The sequence below is a fragment of the Eublepharis macularius genome, chromosome 4, assembly GCF_028583425.1.
Source record: "Eublepharis macularius isolate TG4126 chromosome 4, MPM_Emac_v1.0, whole genome shotgun sequence".
NCBI classification, from domain to species: Eukaryota; Metazoa; Chordata; class Lepidosauria; order Squamata; family Eublepharidae; genus Eublepharis; species Eublepharis macularius.
Window position 1 is genome coordinate 144,489,777 of NC_072793.1, and position 22,828 is coordinate 144,512,604.

Consider the following 22,828-nt stretch of genomic DNA (forward strand, 5'->3'; position numbering starts at 1 on the left):
CGGACTCGTGAAACTTCCTTTTTAACTGTTTTTTATTTTTTTTATTTTATATTACTGTAATATCGAAATTATGAAATATCAAAATAATGACACTCCAAGGAAGTGAAACTTCAGTAAAATTCAGGCACTGAACTGTCCTGCATAAGAAATGCCCACGAAAGCTTCCCACATGCTTCCAAATTTCCAAAAAAGAAACGGGAGAGAGCCATCAGTGCTGTCAGTGGGGGAAAGAGAGGCATCATTATCTTCAATGATGTTTCTTTATAAGGCAAGATCGAAATAACGGAAAAGTGCGGTCAAAAAAATAAAAAAAAATGGGCGGGAAAAAAAGGTCCTACCCAAAAAAGCGGTTTTCGAGCGGCCGTGTGACCGGAGGGACGCGTGAGAAAGACGGATTGGAAGCAGGAATGTGAACGAAGAGGAAAAAATCGCGGATTGGAGGCAAACGGAAGATATCCGATAAACATGCAGGTAATGGGTGAATGTGGATTCGACCAAGGTTATCTTCCCTCTCTGTTCTGATCTCAAAATACATGTTGGGTGATCTGAGCATAGGGTCATAGTTATATGTAGCTTTGCCATTAGTTTGTCTCCCGGTGAAAGTTTCATAGTGCCTTTAGCTGCCTGGTTAGGGCTTTGGCAGCATATAAGTAGTTATGCACCCTCAATATGTTGCCTAGCCCTCACTGTATAGTCTCTGCAGGTGACTTGCTACATGGTTGGATTGTTCTTGCTATGTAACCCTTAAACATGTTTTTCTTAAAATAAATACAGAGCATATTTTGTATTTATCAGTGATAGCAAAACACCAGTGATTTCTACCTTCCTTGTAGCATGTTGATTCATGTTCAGGCATAGAAATGGTGTGGCAATACGAAGTTGGCTTAATTCGGGATGCTGTATGTCTAGGTTCCCTGGTTTGCTTTGTTGGTTTGGATGGGTCATTGTCCTTTTGGATTTCCTTCCTCTGTCCTGCTAAGCAAGAAAAAGTTTGCACATATTCACACTGGATTTTCATTGTGTAGCATTTCACTCTCCCTACCCCCTGTCCAAATGTAGGATGGGTATGCAAGCCTGATTATGTAATAAGAGCCTGCATTTTGTTCGGCAGGAATTGAAGGAAGAAGAGCCCATATCCTGTTAAATTTAGTAGACATAATTATTCTTAGAGCTTGCAGAGTTCCTCCTTTGGAAGGAGCTTTAGATTCCAGCATAATGACATGCTGTGTTTGGCTTCAGGTTTTGATATATAAGGGCAGACTCTAAAATGGATGTGTAGACATTGTCATGGTTTTTTGTTACACGCTCACACAGAAACATCCCTTTATAGGAGCCAGAGGATACCCAGCCATCCAAAAACATGTTTTTGATACATGCACCTGAATGTGTTGATTGTGTAGTGTGGTCTGAGGGAAGGGAAAACTTGTTTTTGTTTAGTTTCTCTCTCTTTTTAAATTTTTAGTCACTTTATTGCTTTTTAAACATGAAATCCAAAGGAATGGTGATTGAATGGTTAAATTGATTTCATCCCTGGAGGTTTTGAATTGCTCAGGCAGAGATTTTTTTGCCTATGGAAGGCTACCTTCTATGAGTTCCACCCAGAGTATATGATTTGAGGTGGTGGTGGTGGGGACAACAGTTTACACATAAGTTGACAAGAACTACTGCAAACAAGAAAAGGTGTTCTGGAGTTTTTCTTTCTCCCCAACCCCATCCCCTGCTTCCTCAGAGTACCATTCTCATGGGTGGAAGGAGAACAGGCATGTACAGTTCCTGCTAGCTCAAAAGAGTGTTAGACATCTCCATTTCAAACATAGTGAACCAGCCAAGCAGGTTTTGTGCATTAAGATTTTTATACAAAATGGCATTGGCTTCAGCCATGGCTCTTATAAGATAAACCGGGGGCGGGAGGAGGTTGTGCTTAATTTTAATAAACCCCACTAATATTGTGCTAAATCTTATGTAAGTTAGAGCATGTCTACATAAAATGGCACACATTTCAACCATGTGCCTTATGAGGTAAATAAAAGATGGTTGTAAATAAAAGGTTTGGGGATTTGGAGGGGTGCCTCATAGTCTCTAAACACCCACAAAACTGTTGTTTCTAGTATAAATGCACAAAAATCCATATGTGCTTCACAAGGGGAAATTCATCAAAGGCTTTGGGACAATGTAATGTTGAACATTGTTGTAGTCTTGTTAGAAACAGAAGGGTTGACGGCTGTAGGGATACAAAACAAGCAAAGGGGGCTCAGCAGCATCAAACTGGACAAGCGATAAATGTGATAAAAAGGTGAGATAAAAGAGTAATTCCTCCGTTCCCTTTTTGCAAAAGGCCACAGTTCTCTGTGATGACATCCAGCAACTGCAGCTCTGGTTTCACTGGGGTGGAATGAGCAGGTGCATGTTCTAAGCATGTCCTTTCAGACTGTTCTCATATGGATAGACACAACTCATCCCTTTACCTTTGTACAACTGCAACTTCAGTGAAACTTTCTGATGCTCTGGTAGGGTCAATATGTTATTAGATATGGCGCTATTGTAACCATTTATGCCTTGATTTTCTTTTGTGGATAGGGGGATCCTAACAGGGGAATAGTTACTGTAGCACAATATCCAGCAATGACTTGGACCCTGTCTCATTAATGTGCCTTATCCTAGCCCTCTTCACAAGTTACAGTGAATACACACATGCACATTAGCACATCTGTATGCAAGAGCCAATGTGTGTTTGCTTTACAAATCAGGGAGTGCATGGATAAATGTGGGGTTTAAATAACATGTTCATCTGTTCATACATTGGATGTAACATGAGAATTACTCAAAACATGCATCAAGAAAAATCAAGTGTATACTATACACAGATTGCATGTATCTTTACTGTAACTTGTGGGCTAGTAGCATCTCTGCAAGGTCTCAGGTAGCAGTCTTTCACATCATCTATTACTAGATCTTTTAAACAGGGGATACCAGAGTTTGAACCTGGGACCTTCTTCCCATAGTGACACTATCAGCAGGCACATACAGCATTCTAATGATGCACATACATCTGCTGTATGTGGAAGAAATGTGCCTATGACATTGTCATGCATTATTATATGCACCCCTAGGAACAGAAAAGATTAAGAAACAGAGCCAACCCAGCTTTTTCAACTATTTGAAGGACTGTGGTGTGACTAGTAGGAGACCTGCAGCTGTCCTGCATCAGGAACATCTGCAGGTGTAGGTTCAAATCCCTTTCTGCAGGAATTGATCCTTTAAATAGATGGACACACAGGGCAAGATGTGTATCTCCTAGCTTCCTCCACAGATCCTCTGTATGTTGACAGGGAGAGGGAGCCACCAGGAGAATTCCATGACCCCTCTTAAAAAAGCCCTAGTGGTAGAATGAGGAGAATTTGCAAGGCAAGGGGAGCAGGACTCATAATTGCACATTCACAGAAGGCATTATTGCCCCTTCCTCAGTAACTCATTGGGGAAAAGCACTAATGATAGAAAAAGGAGTGAGGGTCTTAAATTTGACCAAGGGGAAAATTAAGCTCAATTAAGATAACCTTAACTTTTGGCCAGCAATAGTTCGGTCAGCAGTAACATGGGACAAGGAGACAGGGTTAAACCCACCCATTGAGGAAATTGGTTCCATAAAATGTACAATTCAGGATTTTTTAACTAATGTGTTTTCAGGTCTCTACATGTTTGTTATCTGAGAAAGTATGTTATATCAAAATACTTACCTTGATTGTTTCTTGTTCATCTGGGAACTGGTAACGTGAGTATTCTGCTCTGTGAAGCAGTTGTATGACTGTGTTCCCTCACGTGTTGCTTGTTAAACCTCCTTGGAGATTAAACTCTTCAAAACCAACACATCAAATAAAAATCTTAAGCATCACTCTAGGGGAGAAAACTGGTAGGGTAAAAACAAATAGCAATTATTTTAGCTAGGTAGAATATCAATTTGTACAGATAGTGGATAATTATGCCAACTGAATAGCTTAGAAACAGTTTGGCTTGATGTTTAGAAACAACATGGAAAACTGCACCAAGCAGATCTTTCCTCCTAGTTCTTCTCTTTCTCAGTTTGTTCAAACTTTATGGTCCACATATTACTCCTACTTGCATTTATGTAGATACCCTTGATTTGTTCAATCCCCTCTTCTAAGCTAAAATAGCAGATCTAAGGTAAATGCAGATGTGACGTAGAATTGTAGTATAGGAGATGACAGTTTTATCTTGCCTTAGCTGTCACCTGGAAGTTAAGGGTACCCTTAGCCAGTTTCATGAAAGAACCAGAGTAGAAAGGGGATAGAGGCACTTGCAAGGAGGTAGGATATAGGGCAGGGGGAGGTGGGACCTTGTGGATCTATGACACGTTTCTTAAACCTAGCTTTTACATTATGTCTGTACTGGTCCTGTAGTGATGTTCTTCAGCACAGGAGCAAAGTAGGGTTCTTAAAAAAAAATTAAAGCCATGAGCAGCTGTTAAAACAAGAGTGTGCTTTCATACTGGTCAGATGATGTTGGCAAGCCAGTGGGAATGTGAACGGAATCAATGTAGACTCCTGTGTGGTGGCTTGCCACGTTGGCGCTGGAAAAACATGTGGGTTGCAGGCCTGTGAGACGGACACCTGAGGCTTCCTGTTTAACTGTTTGGCTTGTGGCAAAGGCTAAGGTGATGTAACCCAAGAGTGAGGTAATCTCTGAGCATATGCGCATACACATTAAATACTCAGGAGTTCCCTAATGGAGCTGAGTGCAACAGAGCTAACTAGAAATAGAAATGAGTGTTTGTTTACTCTTGTCAAAGTTAAGAGGGGAAATAGCTGCAAACTCTTAATGCTTTATGGGTGCCAAGTAATTATAATATAATTACTGACAGGTACATGTGGAGGATAATTTGACTGGAAAGCAGTCTTTGGATGGAAAGTGTTGCCCTTGGGGTGACCTGTTGCCACTTTTGCCTTTTAGAGATCACAATTACCCGCTGTTCTCTAAATCACCATGGGTGGAAGACCACAATGGATCGATCACCTGGATGAGCTGAGCTCAAATCCAGGTTCCGCTTACGTGACCCTTGCTTGGGTCACAGTCCTTTTCGGTATCAGGAATAATAAAAGTTTGCTTCACGGGGGTTATTTTCGTGGCCAACAGAATAGATGTTGTAGACCACTTATGTATTAAGAGAGAACGTAAGCAGAAGTATGTTGGATGAGAATAAAGATCCATCTAGTCCAGTATCCGGTTTCTGATGGTAGCCAGTCAGATGCTGCAGGGAAGTTCACAAGCAGGGCATGAAGGCAACAGTGCTTACTTGCGGACTGTTTCCCAACCTCTGACAATCTGAGGAATTCTGCTGTTGAACTCGGAGGTCCATTTCAGCTGTCAGTAGCCAGCAATATACCCATCCTCCATAAATTTGTCCAGTCCCCTTTTGAATCTAAATGTTGATAACTTCATTAGATTCTACTGGTTTGTCAACCTCTTGCAGTTCTGCGAGGGACTCAATTTTGGTAGCAAAACCTCAGCCTCTAGCATGCTGACTTCTGACATCAGGAAAATTTACCTTTCTCGTTAGCAGAAAATAAAATGTTGGCGCTTATTTTTATTTTACTTTTACCATCCAGGTTCCATACTCTGGGATTTGCCTCCCATTTTGAGAAGGAAGCAAAGAGAAGCATGCCATACCAAGAAATGGCAATCACATACCTTAATGCTAGCATTTTCAGTGTTTATGGGCTGATACTTGCTGGTAGACACAGGTGTCGTTCTTGAGCAAAACATATGGGTAGGGATGCAAAAAACACTCCTAACAAGAAGGCTGTTGGTAGACCCAGACAAGAGTAAGAGGATGGTGCAGGAAAAAAAAATACTTGGGCATATATGAATGAGGAGGAGGAAAAAGGAGTGCTTGATCACATTTTCAAGGTCATGTCTGTAACCGTTACACAGGAGTTAGATAGCACCTTACAAACTAACAAAATTTATTTCGGCACGAGCTTTCATGAGTCAGAGCTCACTTCCTTTGATGCATAGATGCGTACATTCAAACTAGCCATTAGTCTTAACAACAGGCTAACAAGGCAGCCTCTCTGGTCTGTAATCATATTTCCCACAAACTAGTTTAGGACAATCTCTTCAAGAATAAGCTGTTAAAGGTCAACCTTAGTTGTTGTTGTAGCCTGAAGTCATGTGCTTGTCATATTTAAACAGAAACAAATAAGTCAACATTTAGGAGGATGGATCTTGGGATTTGCCATACTGTAAGCTCTCCACAAATTCGATTAACAGAATTAAGAGATGTTCCAGTACAGCTTAACAAAAACAGTACTCTTGTTTGATGTCCCATTCATGCTATGACTGGTGTAGGCTGGTGTTGGCCTTTGCCTCCCCCTGTGGATTGGAAAACCCCATGGGATGTTACATATGAGGTAGAGAGCAGTTTGCCCATTGGCGCCTGAGCCACCTCGACTTGCCTCCTGGCCAAAGAAAGGCCTGTCGTAGCAAGAATACTGATGGCCGTTCATACCTCAGAGATCGTGCTGGGGCTGAGCCCCCATATCAGATTCTGTAATTTCAGAGGGTTTTAGCATCATGGCATGAGGCACAAGAGTGAGCAGATGCACAAAAGAATAGCTTGTCAGATGAGATAACTCAGCCTTCTGTCATTTTGCAGGACCATTGGGTGGTTTATTTATTAACTTGATGTGGTAGATGCGAAGAAATAGACCAGTGGGTGAAGTGCCCTCAGCTATCACTTTAGTGACCTCATTTTCTGTTCCTGTTGGTGCCATCTCGCCTTACTCCCTTGTGTTCTTGCTATGGACCTTTACTCTGGCCATGCATATAAGCAAACAGTGTTAGGCACTTGTGTTAGGGAGCATTACAGATTCAAGTGGGATGGCCTTATTAGTCTGCTGTTGCTGCTGCAAAAGCAAAAAGGAGTCATGCAGCATATTAAACGCTATCTGATTTATTGAAGCACAAGCTTTCCACAAAAGTTATGCTTCAGTAAATTTGTAGACTCTAGCCCATGTAAACATATACTGCAATAAGTCCGAAAGGAGCCTCCAGGCCCCTTTTTATGATTAAAGGTATGTATTTTTTTCCGGTGTTCATATGTATTTTAAGAATAGAAGTGTACAGTGCTGGGTTTTTCTTGCTGTGCGGGACCTGGTCTACTGATGTCACATGGAGCTATCCTACTAGAACTCTTCTTGGCTCTACTTCCTACAGAACACCCAGCTGTATTCTCTCTGCTGGAAAGAAGTGTCCTGAGAAAGGGGAAGGAGAAACCCTGTTCTTCCCAAATGTACGTGATTCAGGAGTTACAATATCGCTGCTCTTTAAAATGGAACCTGTATTATTCTTCCATTCTATTGACTCTTCCAATGAGAACAGTCCAGGAGATAAAACATTAAAGGAATTAAAATGAAGAATCTATTAACATTAATTATGAACGTGAAGTCTCTGTTAACATTTGCACAGCCAAAGCTTTGTGATACATTATAAAGGGACTGAATGAATTACCTTGGTTGAGCTTTCTCTAAGGAAAACAGATCCTGCGTTCCTTTTTTATGACGATTGAGAAGTGGCAAATTTGGACAAGTTCTTAAAGGTATACCAGCCCCACCCTTTTTGCAGTGCTTATATATTCAGAATGCAAATGCAGCACCAAACCACATGTCTGGCTACCAGTTCTTAAGTAGTCTTTAGGCAAGGAACCACTGGGTCTCCTTGAGCCTCACAACTCCTTGCTTCTGACTGGATTATGTCCCTTACTCCGTTTCCTCCTCTGGGCCATTTCTGCAGTCTCAGACCTACAGAATTCTAGCAGAAGATCACTTGCTTTGCATAAAGAAAGCCCCAGGTTCAACTGATATCTCCAGTTAAAATACTCTGGAAGCAGATGATGACTTTGGCGAACCATTGCCAGTCTGAGTAGACAGTACTGGGCTAGGTGGACCAATGGTCAAGATAGGGCAGCATCATATGCCCAGTACTAGATCTACACTCTTCTGCTTCCTGACTTTTACTGCCAACACTGTTATTTTTTATTTCCAGCACTCATTTGCCAGAGCGAGCTCTGGTTCACTTGACAAGTTTAAGATGAACCTCTTATGCAGCCAGTGACTGCACTTGCATTTCTGGCAGCCAGTGTTCCTTTGTTCCTGGGGAAAAAATGGCTTCCCGAGGAAAAGACATTGGGCTAAGAGTTGGCACTCTTCTCTGCTTTTTGTTACAAAGTCAGCATGTGGCCCATCTTGCTCCAGGGCTTGTGCTGTAACTAATTAAGAAGCTGGTGTTCGCAGCTTACGTTGAGTTTCATAGTGGTTGACCCAAGCATGTCAGGAGTACAGATCCCACCCCTGGACTGCTCTAGAGCTCCACCTGAACAAACAGTCTTTGGAACAGGCCTGAGAATCTGCCAAGGATTCCTTTGGGGACCAGTGATTCAGCAGCCTCTGAGAAACGTGGGGGCTACTTTTTTTATGGATGGTCACTTCCTGCTTGAATAACATCCTTACAACACAGCTGTTTTCTTTGAGCACAATGCCACTCCAATGATAGCAGTAGATTTCAGTTTGAGGCTAAGAAGCATCATTTGGAATACCTTTTACAGGCCAATTAATAAGAGGTGTAACAGACATGTCATGTTGACCCACGATCACAGCTTTTAGCATACACATCTGTGTATCCTAAGATTAGTCTAAACCACAGTAGCAATGGCCTCTATTTTAAAGTAAACCTGGGGCATGAGATAGAGCCAGACTCTGCGTCTGTCTTTGACTTGCTATTGGTAGTTTTTAAATTTGTTTGCTGTATATTTAAAGGGTACAAATGTGACGTCTATTAATGTACATCGTCAGGATGGTATCTAAAGGGACTTACTGAAAATGGAAGGCAATTACAAAAAAAAATTAGAACCATATATGCATAAAGGGATTATTATGGTACAATTCTGTAACATGAGACTGCCTGTCTGTCTCTAGTCTGTGCTGCTTTCTGGTTAGCATCTTGAACTAGTATGAAACTCTAGTTTGAGAGTTCTCTGCTTTGTAGGCCAACATAAACCCTGTTGCAGAATAAAACATGCAATATACAACCACAGTATAAAAAGGTAAAGGTAGTCCCCTGTGCAAGCACTGAGTCATTACTGACCCATGGGGGGACGTCGCATCACGATGTTTTCTTGGCAGACTTTTTATGGGGTGGTTTGCCATTGCCTTCCCCAGTCATCTACACTTTACCCCCAGGAAACTGAGTACTCATTTTACCGACCTCGGAAGGATGGAAGGCTGAGTCAACCTTGAGCTGGCTACCTGAACCCGGCTTCCGGCAGGATCAAACTCAGGACATGAGCAGAGCTTGGGTTGCAGTACTGCAGCTTACCACTCTGCGCCATGGGGCTCTAACTGCAGTATAACCCTTACAAAAATAAAATTTGAAAATCCTTCTTTATTCGATACTGACCTGTAGAAAGTTGTTCAGAATCTATAAAATATCCGGAGGTATCTCAGCCGACTTGCTTTAGAAGATGGAATGTCTGGTGTATATTCAAGTCCATTACCCTTTCTGCCTTGAAACCTTCAAGAGAAATACACATGGCTTGTTTCTGATGCCAGGGTAGCACAATGACTTGGGATGAAGTGACACAAAATATAAAAAGAAACTGCGAACAGTAGCGGCTCTTTCTTTGTATCAGCGTTTGTGTAGCACAACAGTGAATTCAGCATGAACATGCCTGGTTCTTCCTCCTCCCTTTCTTGCTTATTCATTCACCTACTTGGTTACTGCTACTGTGACTGCTGCTTGTCTGGGAAAGGGCCCCACTGCTGGATGCCTGCAGCAGGGGAATTTGTATTGCTCCAATCTGAGGCATCTAGCAATGGGATGTTTTGTTTCTCAGCTCAAGGCAGCAACAGTAGCAATTGAGCAGAGGAGTGAATAAAAGGGAAGGAACAAGACTTGATACATCAGCAGTGAATTTGTTGGTATGCCACAAGCAGAATGTTGACAAAGGACATAGTTCACGAAGTGCTGGCTTTACATCCAGGACCCTCAGCCTGTAAACAGCCTTGGAATGTTGAGAAAAGATAATTGGTGCCACCACAAAACAGCTGTTGCAGGAGGGCAATTGTAAAATGTTGGGTGGTCCTAAGCCAAGCATCCTCTTATAATGGGGACAGCTATTTCTGAATGGGTGTTCCCCCTCAGGAGCTGTCTGTGATGCCTCCTGGAGTCTTCTGAAGCACTTCCTGGCCTTTTGCTTTGAGTAAGAGATGGGCAATGGGAAATGAACATGCTCAAGACTCAAAGAGCTACAGTGCATTCCATGTGCCATTTGTTTGGTTACTGATTAATACGGGGATGTTGTAGATGTAAACACACATGTAGGAGAGTGGCTTTGAACCAGTTTCAGTTACGCCAGAGGAACAGCTATGTTTTGATGCAAAGCCTTTCCTGTTCCTTTAAGAAAAGTAGACACTGATTATCCACACTGGCTGTGGATAATCAGGGTGAGGCGGCTGCTGGGGATGAGAAGTCAGAATGGCCATTCCTGACAACAGTGTCGGAATCATCACATGTAACCTTCTCTTTTGATCTCAATGTCCAAGCATGGCCCTCAGCATTCCTCTGTGAATCAGACCTTGCATGTCCTTTGGGAGCAGACATTTTTAGGTTGTTTAATTGTTTCCCTCCCGGCCGCCTCACACATGAACATATCTGAATATTAATAGAACAAAAGGGGATGTGCAGCGTTCCCCTCGTGTTTGAAGCTTCATTTTGTTTTTTGATGCTTATAGCAGGTGGTGCCTTAATAGAGTTTTCTGTATTAAGGCTGTTTTTTCCCTTTCTAAATTAACAAAGACTATCCAGAACTGAAAGCTGATACCAGATGAAGGCCAACCATGAAATTTCTCCGGCCTCCCTGTTCTCTTCATGGTAGACCAAAAATAACTTCCATCATGGAAAGAAAATTCCACCTCTTTAGCGTCAGAAAGAGAGCTCCCCCCACCCAATTTCTACTTGTAGAAAAGGCTGCTGAAAAGACTTATCAATACATATTCACTAAGACATTTAGTGGCCTACTCACTGGGATTAAGGTGTAACTTTATCTTGAAAAGCATGCTCCCGTATTCCTAGAAAAGTCATGATCTTTTGAAGTAGCACCACCTGTTTTACTGTATCATTTCTCACCCCTGCCGCTTAGGCACAAACACTCATTTCTTATCTTCTCCTTAAATTATATAAGCTACTTAAACTGCAAGCAATAATGTATTGCTTTAGCAGTCACTATGAGTTTCTTTTAGCTCAGCAAATAAGCTGTATTCTCCCTACAAATCTAATTAAACATAGCCAAGGCTGATGTTGTGTACACTGATCTGAGGTGCAGGGGTAGGGTTTGTGTAGTTTTGACCTCTAACGATTCATGTAGCTGGTGAGGTGTTGCAAGTTGCTAGGACCAGCAAGTCCTGGGCCCAGATCCCTGGAGCTCACTTTTGGTGACCTTGGGCTAGTCATTCTCTCTCAGCCTAACCCAACTCAGAAGGTTGTTGGCTTGGGGGGTGGGTGGGGGGGGTGAAGAACTTTGCATCGTGTCTTGAAGCTCCTAGGAATAATTTAAAAAATTTGATAGATGACTGTAGATTAAAATAGATCCTTTGCAAAATGTTAACTCAGAAGTTATGGCATCTCTTTCTTACTATCTCTTTTACAACCAAGTTTTTAGCTCTCATAGTTTGCAGGTTAGGGTTGCCAGGCCCAGGTTGGGAAATTCATGGAAATTTTGGAGGTGGACCCTGGAGAGGGTGGGTTTGGGGAAGAGGTGGGCCCCCAGTGTGATATAATGCCATAGAGTCCACCTCCAAAGCAGCCATTTTCTTCAGGGAAACTGATCTTTGTCACCTGGAGATCAGTTGCAATTCCGGGAGATTTCCAGTTTCCACCTGGGGGCTGGCAAACCTAGCAGAGGTAGACTTGCAGTGTTAAAATGTTCTTTCCTGACATTGTTAATCTCAATACACAAGATAGTGGGGGGGATTGAGAGGGTCATAAGGAATGTGAACATTAAAGTGTCCACTAAAAAAGACACTTTAGAAACAGATTAGAAAGCACTCAGATTTTGTCATTAGGAAAAAAAAAAGGGCTACGTCTGCTGTGATCTACATTTATTCATGCCAGGTGTATTAATTATAGGGATCAGTTTCTGCAACTGTACATTGTAGCTGCAAAAGTTGCTAGCCTTGCTGGGTAGTGCTGTTGTTGCTAGCCGAGTTTTAAATCCAGTCATGCAAGAGATTAAAGGAGGATTATAAAAACCATGCCGTCAACCAGCCTAAAATATGAACTAAAGAGTGCAATAGCACTAGGATTACAACATTAGAAAACAATGCAAACAAACATTCTAAGGCATGGCATAAACAAAGCAGAAAATGAATAACAAAGGTAGAATACAATGCAGTAAAAACAGGATGATACATATAGAAAGCAATGCAAAACTACAATCCTATTTCTTTATAAAAGTGTCACCCTGAGTCATTCCAGTATACTATAACCCTAATCTCTTTATTTAAAAAGCCCTTTTGACCACAAAGAGCCCTGCTGATCTCTAGATCGACCAACTAAATGTCTACTTTGTTTTCTGAATGTAATTTCTATGAGGATGAGAGTGAATTTCAGCCAAGGCCCTTGTATTTGTTGTGTTGCACAGGTGTTGCAAAGAATATTTGATTTCTAGTTGATACATTTAACACCCTAACTGTACTATCCAGTATATTTTCCTATGAGAAGCTTGAAATAGTTTTTAAAAATTAAAGGAACAAATAATAATCAAGCTAATCACAGGAGGGTTTTTTTCCGAGTCGGCAATATTCATGTCACCCATGGAGTTTGGCAAAACCAATCTGTATCCGTTTTGTTTGATGTTTAATAGCTTGAGATAGGGTACAACTTGCAGCATGCTAGTGTTTTCTAGCCAGAGCCCCCACTGGAGCCCAGAGGTCTAGAGGGGTCCAGCCCAGGCTACATTTCCCTTTACAGTGAGAAAAAATAAGTTGAGGATAAACCATAGATCATGCCTGAAGACATTTATGGAAACTTATTTCCTTTTATTTTTGTATCTGTTGTCCAGATCTTGTGAGATTTTCAAGAGCCAATCAGAAGTAGTGTTATAGCAGCAGTCTCAAGCAACATTCTGAGCTGCTGAGCCTCTTGGGTCCATCATACCAAGAACCACCAATCCCATTTGCATAGGCAGGAGTGGGCATATGCAACCTTCAGCAAACATGGTGAATAATAACACACTGGATCATGTTGCTTGGCAAACCAGTTGTTTCTCCACTCAAGGGACTGAGATGAGTGCTGCTGGGCCTCAGTTTGCTCCCCTGTTTCTTTGAACACATAAAGCTACTTAATACTGAGTCAGGCCATTTGTCTGTCAAGATCAGTATTGTTTGTTCTGACTAGCAAAGGCCTTTCTCATCACGTCCTACCTGATTCTTTAATACTAAAAACACTGGGAATTGAACTGGCCGCAGCCAGTGGGATTGAACTGGCCCTCCCACCTGGCCCTCCAGGATCTTCCCCTCTCCAATTTTGGTTGGTCTGCATATTGACAGGTAGATAGTTTTTTCTAGTATTCAGGCAAAAAAGGTGGCCTACTTCTGGTGCAGAGCTTCTCTCCAAACAATATCACCCCTTGTCTGTTCATCTAGTGTAGGTTTTTTTCCTTCAAATGATTTAGACAATGGCTGGGCCACCTGATGAGCATTTGAAAATCTGCTTTGGAAGCATATAATGGTTTAGAGGATGACTAGCAATGTGCATTACTAGTATTTCATTCGCAAAAGGATCTGTACCTTAACATAGGGGTGGGAAGCTCAGTCACAGAGAGTGAAGCCCCTGTGATGCAAGTTCATGCAGTTTGTATTTTGGCCCAAGTGTCAGTTCTTAAAATGCTTTGGAAACTAGTTTGTCCAGTTGCAGTCCCGTCCCAGAATTGTTAAGATTTGTATGAAGAAAATGTTCGTTTCTAGATGTTTGAAGCCTGTGTGTGGGAAGATACTGTGTTGGAGCCCATAAAGATTCTGCTAAGGGAAGAGGGGGGTGTATTTTCACTGATTTCTCCCTCTCACTGCAGACCTCTTGCTCTCCCCACCACTCTCTTGCTGGGGGATCCCTTGTGGGGATTTGGGATAACAGCAGGAAGGGAGAGGTGAAAAAGTTATGCTCTGCGGACGGAAATCCTTCCACCAGCAGCAGTCTTTGGCAGTATCTAAACCATCATCTTTTTAGGGAACATTTTAATCCCACTCTTCTTTCAAGAAGCTTGTGATGTTCTCCCTGCTCTGTTTATCCTCTCAACAACCCTGTAAGACAGGTTAGGCTGAGAAAGAATGACTGGCCAAGGTTCTCCCAGAGTGTTTCACAGAAAGTGGCAGTGTGTACCTGGGTCTTCCCAGGTCAGCACTCTAATTATTACCTTGCACTGCCGCCATAATCTTGAGGAACCGCTTTTTTTCTTTTATGTACCTGTTGCCAAGATAGCATACTTAAGTGGAGTTTTAAAAGAGTGTAGGTGTTTTAACGAGCAGCTACTGAGAGAAAAATACTTGTCGTGTGTGTTCAGTACATTGTCTATTACGTGCCTCGGACTGCAGCCTGCAGCCTAATCAACAAGGAGACCTGCAGTCTCCTTGTTGATTAGGTACTTTGTACTCATTACAAAATTGAATAGTAACAAAGCATGGGTTTTAAAAAGAGAGAGAGAAGCAATATTTATTATATTGGAGTTTGGAATGTTTGATAATATTTCCTGCTTGTTGAAGCAAGATATGCCTTCAGGTGGGGTGGAAAGAAATATTTGAGAGGGGAGCGCCTGATGCTTCATCAGTGGGTGCCTCTGAAGCCTATGAGAGTGCTTTGTTTGCTTGTAGGAGTATCAAGTCACCAATACCGACTGGGATTTTCCTTATATTACTATAATATTTCTTCATTAGGGAGTTGCCTTTAGGCTGGTAGTCTCTCACCAATAGAGTAACAAGGAATAAGCTGCAGTAGAAGTCATCATTGGATCTGTTTGGTAATTTGAGGGTATAAAGGCATTTCAGGGTTGGATATGTATTTCCAGAATGAATATGAAGTGGTAGAGGGAAAACGGCAGTTTATCAAAGGGATAATGCCAAAGTTCTTCTGGTGAAGTCAACAGCAATGGCAAATCTGATACATGCAGGATACTTAAGCTTGTCTATTGTTTGGTATGTTGTATTTACTGTATAGTGGAATGGTCTGCGGTCTTATTTGGGGGGAGGGGCCTGTTGTCTGAGTGGGTTTATGGGAACTTATATGTTAAAAATGTTAAATTTCTGCTTAAGACTTTTGTGTAACTTGAAAGTTGTCCAGCTTTCTTACACTACTGAACTAACTTTTCAGAATGGAAAACTGTGTAAAGATTCAAACTTTTTTAGCCCCTTCAAGGGCAGATGGGGACTAAGAAAACACATGGCCCTTCAAATGCTCAGGAAATCATACACTGATGAATATGGTTTGTCACCATACATTATCCAAGTTTCCAAGAGTTTTCTGTTTTATTTGTTTACAAACTTTGTGTCCCACCTTTCTGCCCCATTAGATCCACCAAGGAGGTTAACAATTAGAAATAGAGCATTAAAAGACATCATAAAAGCAAAAGTAATATACATGTATAAAAGCACAAAACCAGTAATTAAAACAGAGCAAGAAGGGGAGATCACTGAGTTGGTGCCAGATGAAAAAAGTCTATACCTATTGGTGGAAGGCAGTGATAGAAGGTGACGAACGAATGTCTCTTGGGAGGGAGTTCCACACTTTTGCTTCTTTTATGTCTTTCTTGGGGCAGTCTTCCTGTCTCTGTGTCTCTCCATGTGGGACACTGGATATTTTATACTTTTATATGCTAGATCCACCCAGAAACATTCACAGTAGTCATTCATCTTGCCTGTGCCAAAATACATGCCTTGTTTGTTTGTTTGTTTATGTCATTTATAGTCTGCCTTTCTCACTGAGATTCTGTTCTCCTTCCCTTTCCCCTTCTATGGTTGGCAATGGGAAGACCTTGTGTATGGACGTATCTTTGTGTCACAATCTAAAAAGATAACTAAAATTATTTTTCTGTTCTGCTTGATGTGCATAACTTGAAAATTTGCCTGTCCCAGTTTATATTGACCTAATAGAAGGTGACAATATTTTCCCTTCCCCATGAAATGCCAGTCTGGAGCCAAATTATTTAGATAAGACCATTGTTCCCGTCTAATTTGTTACTTTATTTGAACTGAAGGAAAAATTAAAAGTGGGTTAAGTCTGATTTTTCTCCATTCCTGCATTGTAGGAATCGCAATAGGATCCATAGCATCAAGGCAAGGGAACTGGAGCCCTATGTTGCCATGGAAACATTGGACCTTAGCTCAAATAACATCACAGAAATTCGAAGTGGCTGTTTCCCACTGGGGCTCCATATAAAGGATCTGTAAGTATTGTTGTTGTTTTTTGTTGTCCAGCACATGTGAAGCAGTTTCAGTTTATATTGTAAAGAGTACTTTCAAATTCTCTTAAATTTAAAACATGGATTATAATTAAGAATGTATAAATCAGCTGGCTGTTATCTTTTGTATGCGTACTTTGAGTGATCATGTTACTTACGACAGACATTGTTCCTTCTCACCCATCCCTTTCTAACTGTTTTCAGTGGACAGCTGATAAGCAGAGGATGAGGTAAAAGGAAAGGGAGCACAGCAACTCCAGGATCGGAGCCTTATTCGTCTGATCTGCTTCTTTCTCACATTCTTGCTTGCTGTAACAAGCAGGGCAGGCTTGTGATGCAAGGAAGTACCTCAGCTCCCTTTTGTCCCTCACCGGAATAGCTAATGCAGAGTTTAGACGCAATATCAAGAGTATATATTGGTAGAGTCTCTCTCTCCTTTTTAAAAAACTTTGAACACATGAACCTGCTTCACACCAAGGCAGACCACTGGTCCATCTAGCTGAGGACTGTTTGTTTTGACTGGCCGTGGCTCTCTAGGGCCTAGTGCCTGGTCTCTACATGCAGCAGAACACAGTGATAATGAGGTGGCAGGCCCCTGAGGTAGTAGAATGTACTTCAGCCAGCAGGCAAGGCATCAGTATTTTGAATGCTCCTTTATAACAATAGTCTCCCTTCTAGGAGAAAACCAACACAACAAGGAGCAGGCAATCTGAAGTAGAATCCCTTTTCCTAATATATTAGTTTTTCATTTGCAGGGAGCATTCCAAAATGGCACGCACCCCCTCCCCCCCTCATCTTCAGATGGTGGCATTTACTCTTAGCTCCTCAGGATTCTACCGCCTCATCCTGTGGCAAGAGATCTTTAAGCAGAGTATAAATGTGGGGCCTGCAAATCATGTGCTATTCCACTGAGCCTCAGAGTTCTGTATGTTGTTCTGTTTCTGGATTGAGTTTGGTCTTTGTACTCTACATAGTGCTGATTCCTTTGAGAAATTAAAGGTGCTGAGATACTTCAGGGAATCTCCTATCATCAGCTGTCTAAATTGTGCTAATGGAAAAAATGGCTTCATTTTGTCTGGGGGTGGGGGGAATATACACTTGTTTTTTAATGTGATGTGTCTAATGTCACCAGCCACTCTGATAAAAAGCGAACAACAGAGACCTCTGTCACAACCATTTAAATAGCCTGTGATGAATTATTGCAGGTACCTGGGGAGCAACAGAATCAGCACCCTGGAGACCAAGGCTTTTGATAGCCTGTCAGGATCCCTGCTAACGCTTCGCCTGAGTAAAAACAGGATCACCCAGCTTCCTGTTAAGACATTCAAGTTGTCCAAGCTAATGCAACTGTGAGTAGAAATGTGCACTTTAATTATGGCTAAGCAAACTTTATGGAGACAAACATTCCCTGAGGACATGCTCACCAAATGCAGTCCTTCTTCACACTGTGCCTATAAAATGTTGAATAAACTATATTTTAATGACCTTATAGTGACACCTAATAAAACAAATGAGAAGTAGAGGGAGTTTTTTTGGTGGCCCTATATAGTATTAAATCATTTTCATAACAAGATACACAAAAAAGAGAGCAAGAGAGCATTCTTTATTATATTAATTACAGGGCCATCCTAAGCAGATATACACCCTTCTAATTTCACTAACTTCAGTGAATTCAGAAGGATATAACTCTGTTTAGGATGGCACTGTTAGTGTATTAGTTACCTCTTATATGCAAAGTGTAGAGTCTCAAGCCAAGAGGTACATTTATTTTACTTATATTGTCCTGTCCTCCCCCTTTTGTTTCACAAAGGAAAGGAAAGCTCCTCTCAGGTCTTTCTTGAGCCATGTTTTCAAGACCACACATGCGCTTTTAGTAGTAATAAGACAGACAACGAGGGAAGGCTTGTAAAATGTACAGTTGACATTTGGACACTCAAACTGATGACTTTGAATACACTCTGTTGTTGAGTTAGCCGAAGTATAGCATGGATTGTATACAATCATAAATATACATCTGCATTTGTGAATGTGATTTGTGTGTCACTAATTGACCTTTGGTGATAAAGATTTGCTCACTAGACTTTTGGAACCAGACTCGTGAAGACTTGATCATGAAGTATTTGGTATCAAATTGCAAACAATGTTATAATTTTTTTAAAAAAAATTATGTGAACAGACACGATATAGATTATGGAATTCCTTTGAAATGGGAATCAAATCACAGTTATAATTCTGGTCAAGCAACTGTTTGTTTTTTAGTTCCCTCAGTGTACGTCACTTGTTCAGACAGTGAATTTAAATTTATGCTCTCCTATCTAGAAGACTTATGGAAGGAACTTTATTGTAAATCCTAAATAGCACCGCTTTATAAGTGTTTCAAAGGTGCATGCAGTATTTTGCTGCTTAGTTCTCATTAGGCGTTTATGAGACTTCTTTTCTTTAAACCTTTTAACATATTGGAAAATAAAACTAATCATCTAATCCTGTTAAGTTAAATAAGCAGTAAATCTGTTACAAATGCCAAAATGCTACACAGATACAAACTAAGAAAAATACGTAAATTCAGTTTTCTCCATAAAGGAATGGTCAGATTTTGGAGATAAAACTTTTCAGCTGGCAGAATCTCCTATGTAATATAAAAGTTTGTATACCTCTGTATCTGTAGAAGCAAGATATTGCCTTACCTACTCCTTCTTTGCAGAAACCAACAGTTACAGCTGTCTAGCATACAGCAACGTACAGTGCACAGACAGTAAATCAAAGCCATTTCTACAAACAAGATCTAGGGTGTTTTTTGAGGCTGAGATGAAGTTGGTACTGAGAGGGATGGGTGGTTTAAGATTAGGTGCCTTGTTTGAATCTTTATTGTGTTTTTTGCAGGTATTTTAAATTTCAGTGTAACTATTTTACAGATTTTGTGTTTTGGTGGTTATGATTTAGCCATAGCATGAGTACTAGAACATTTCAATAACAATTACTTTGGGGATTGGATACTTATAGAGAAAGCCCTGGCTATTGGATTGTGCAGTTGTGCCAGTGCACTAGAAAATATGGGGCATTTTAACACCTTGTTTTACTCTTTGTAATTTTAGGGAGTTAAACCGTAATCGCATTCGCTCGATCGAAGGCCTGACATTTCAAGGACTGGAGAGGTTAGAAGTACTGAAGCTTCAGCGCAACAGCATAAGCAAACTGACTGATGGAGCCTTCTGGGGTCTAGCGAAAATGCAAGTTCTGTAAGTTAAAAGATAGTTGATGATACCTTTCCACTAATAGGATGTAAGAAATCCTCTATTTCCTTTCTTGATTCATATGTTGCACATGTCTAATGAGTAATCTAGAAGTTTGGGAAGTGAACATAAATTGAAATGTGGTGGTCTTATTAGGACAGTGCATAGGGAGTTTCTTAATGAGATGGAACAGCTTCCTTTCCATTTTACCTCTTGAGTGGTGTTTTGTGCCATTAGAGTAGGAGATGCTGTGGCTCTGAAGTCCCACCATAGGATCTGAATCCTTTCCCTCTACAGCGCTAAAATGAGAACAAAAAAAAAATGTCTTGAAGGAATAGACCAAGGTCCATCTCGTACCACATTTTGTCTCTTTAACAGGTATCAGTTAGACAATTTTGGGCATGAAATATACATAGAAGTAGACATAGTATACACTGTTTAGCTGTCATGGCTCGAAAGCATCGACAGACCTACCCCTTTATACAGCTACTTGAGCTAGCAGATGTTGTCAAACCTTATGATATCATATTTGTGTGTACGTTTTAAATCAGTTCAGAGTGTGAGTTCAGAATTCTAAAATTTGTTATCTCTTTAGGCATCTGGAACATAACATCCTGACTGAGGTTAACAGTGGCTCTCTATATGGTCTTAGTTCTCTTCAGCAATTTCATCTTAGTAACAACTTGATATCCCGTATCAGCCCCAATGGATGGAACTTCTGCCAAAAGCTACAGGAGCTGTAAGTTATCTATTTTAAGAAGCAACAATTTAATATAAAACTAGATATTAATGGAGAGGAGTGTATAATATATCCTTTACTATAAAATAAAAAGAAAAGGTGGGCATGCGGAAATATTCCTGCCTAGCTCCTCCATGTTTCCTGTAAGTTCTGGCTTAAAAACTGACTGCCCTATCAGCTACGCAGATTCATTGCCTGCTGTATGAAGTTAACTTGGTTGAGAGAGAACTTATGAAAATCTTCCTCAAGTCTACTGTGCCTCAACTGTTATGTGGTTCAAAGACATACCAGTGGCTGATACTGTTGAGAAGCTAGCCACTGATTTCCTGAACCAGCTGCACTTTCTGTAGTCTCAAAGGCCACCCAAGTAAGAAGTAGGACAAGGCACTCAGAAAGACATCTTCCTGGAAGATGTAAACGGGCATTTAAAGAACTATCAGTTGTAGACAAGCAACTTTTTGTATCTACTCTTGTTAAGAGTGATTAGCAATTTTTAAAAAAACCTTTTAAAGGCACTTTTTAAATTGTTGTTGTGGGTTTTCTGGGCTGTACAGCCGTGGTCCTGGCATTGTAGTTCCTGATGTTTCGCCAGCAGCTATGACTGGCATCTTCAGAAGTGTAGCACCAAAAGACAGAGATCACTCAGTGACACACCTCTGAAGATGCCAGTCACAGCTGCTGGCGAAACGTCAGGAACTACAATGCCAAGACCACGGCTATACAGCCCGGAAAATCCACAACAACCATCGTTCTCCGGCCATGAAAGCCTTCGACAATACACCTTTTTAATTGATTGAGAATTATTATTCTTATCTTAACAAATAGTTCCCAGCCTAATTATTAACTCAGTTTGTTAACATTTGCTCTTTGTGCAGAGATTGCCATCAGACACTGTAGAAAAGCCTTTGAAATATTTTTGGAATGTTTCATAAACAAAAGTAAAGGCTGTTTTTAAAAATGACACTCATGGATGCTTTCCCTTCTATCTGTGAATAGACATATTTGTAGATAGGTACTATTGGTTACTTTTCCACCATCTTTATCCTAGAAAAGCATAGCACATGTAATGCCTCTCCTATAATAAACAGTCATGGTGAGTATAGTATTTTTAGTAATGTGAAAAGCTTTTTTAAGCCATGTGTAATGTGATTGTTGCACTGTGGATGTGTGAAGTTCAAAAAGGTCATTTTTGGTTTCTTATGTGAAAACACCTGAGATTTCAGGTAGTAGCTTGCTACTAGGGTTTTGTGGACCTGTATATGACCAGGAACTTTCAGTTTCCTCACAAGAAAAAAAATCTTTCAAGTTCTAGAAGGAAAATGCTGTTATCCGCCCTGAGCCTGCTTGCGGGGAGGGCGGAATATAAATACGATAAAATAAATAAATAAATAAATTTTGGTTAATCTCCCTAGGCAGTCCATAGATGAATGCAGTAGGAAAAGGGATGAGTAGTTTTGAAAGTGGTATGGTCATGTGAAAGTTTCTAGCTGGTGGAGCCCTAACAGAGGATTTCTTGGAATTTGCTCCCTGTCTGCCTCTAAATCATGTCACATAACAAAATGTTTCTGTAAAAGTTCTGTGAAGAAAACCCCATGCAAAATATCCAAGGACAAACCTTCTCAGTCAAGTTAAGTACTACAGTGGATTGCTTTTCCTTCCACCTTTGAGAAAAAAATCTTTCATTGCAGGTGAGGAAATAATTTTGACTGGCTGCCATTTCTTCATAATTCAACGGTACAGCCTCTTTAGGAATGAATGTATGTTGTCCAATGGCATCTTGAAAGCCATTAATCTCTTCTGAATTTCTTCCAGCGGGCTTTTAGGTGCACCACCATCTCCTTTTGCTTACACTTCCAAAAGACAGACAGGTTGCCAAGGAAATGACACTCCTAACACTTAAAGTATACGTCTGTTTTAACTTAGGCTTTGGCTTAAACTGCTAACTTTCATTTGCACCCTAGACATTATTTTTGTTTTAAGGTAGGCAGCAGGAGACCCAAACAGACAAGAGATATATGACGTTCTAAATATGAACAAAAAATATGTATTGTTTCTTCTACTATGCCGTTTAATATTACCTGTAATATTACCCATTAAATACCCAAATTCTCACACATTCAGTACACTGAGGGAGACAGTCGTGCCCTGACCTCCCTGGTTGACTACCAGTTAGGGTTGCCAGTTCCCCACTCCCACCCTCCACCCCTGCCCCTGCTTACCTGGCTGGCGGGGGGGAGATGTGCCTTCTGGGGTGCACAGTGTACTTCTGCATTGCCGCAGCAGCCCTAAATCGGGCTGCATTCAGGCCAAATTGGGCTGCTACGGAGTGCAGCAGTGCTCCTG

At 41.0% G+C, this 22,828-nt stretch overlaps 1 protein-coding gene across 1 annotated transcript in view; it reads left to right on the forward strand.

Moving 5' to 3' along the window:
- The window catches only part of LRIG1 (leucine rich repeats and immunoglobulin like domains 1), a 144,689-nt gene that overhangs the window by 83,762 nt on the left and 38,099 nt on the right, over positions 1 to 22,828 (forward strand). Inside the window, exons 4-7 of the mRNA XM_054975670.1 lie at positions 16,364 to 16,501; positions 17,722 to 17,865; positions 19,609 to 19,752; positions 20,342 to 20,485. Of these exons, the coding sequence (XP_054831645.1) occupies positions 16,364 to 16,501; positions 17,722 to 17,865; positions 19,609 to 19,752; positions 20,342 to 20,485 (570 nt within the window). The remainder of the gene's footprint in view (positions 1 to 16,363; positions 16,502 to 17,721; positions 17,866 to 19,608; positions 19,753 to 20,341; positions 20,486 to 22,828) is intronic.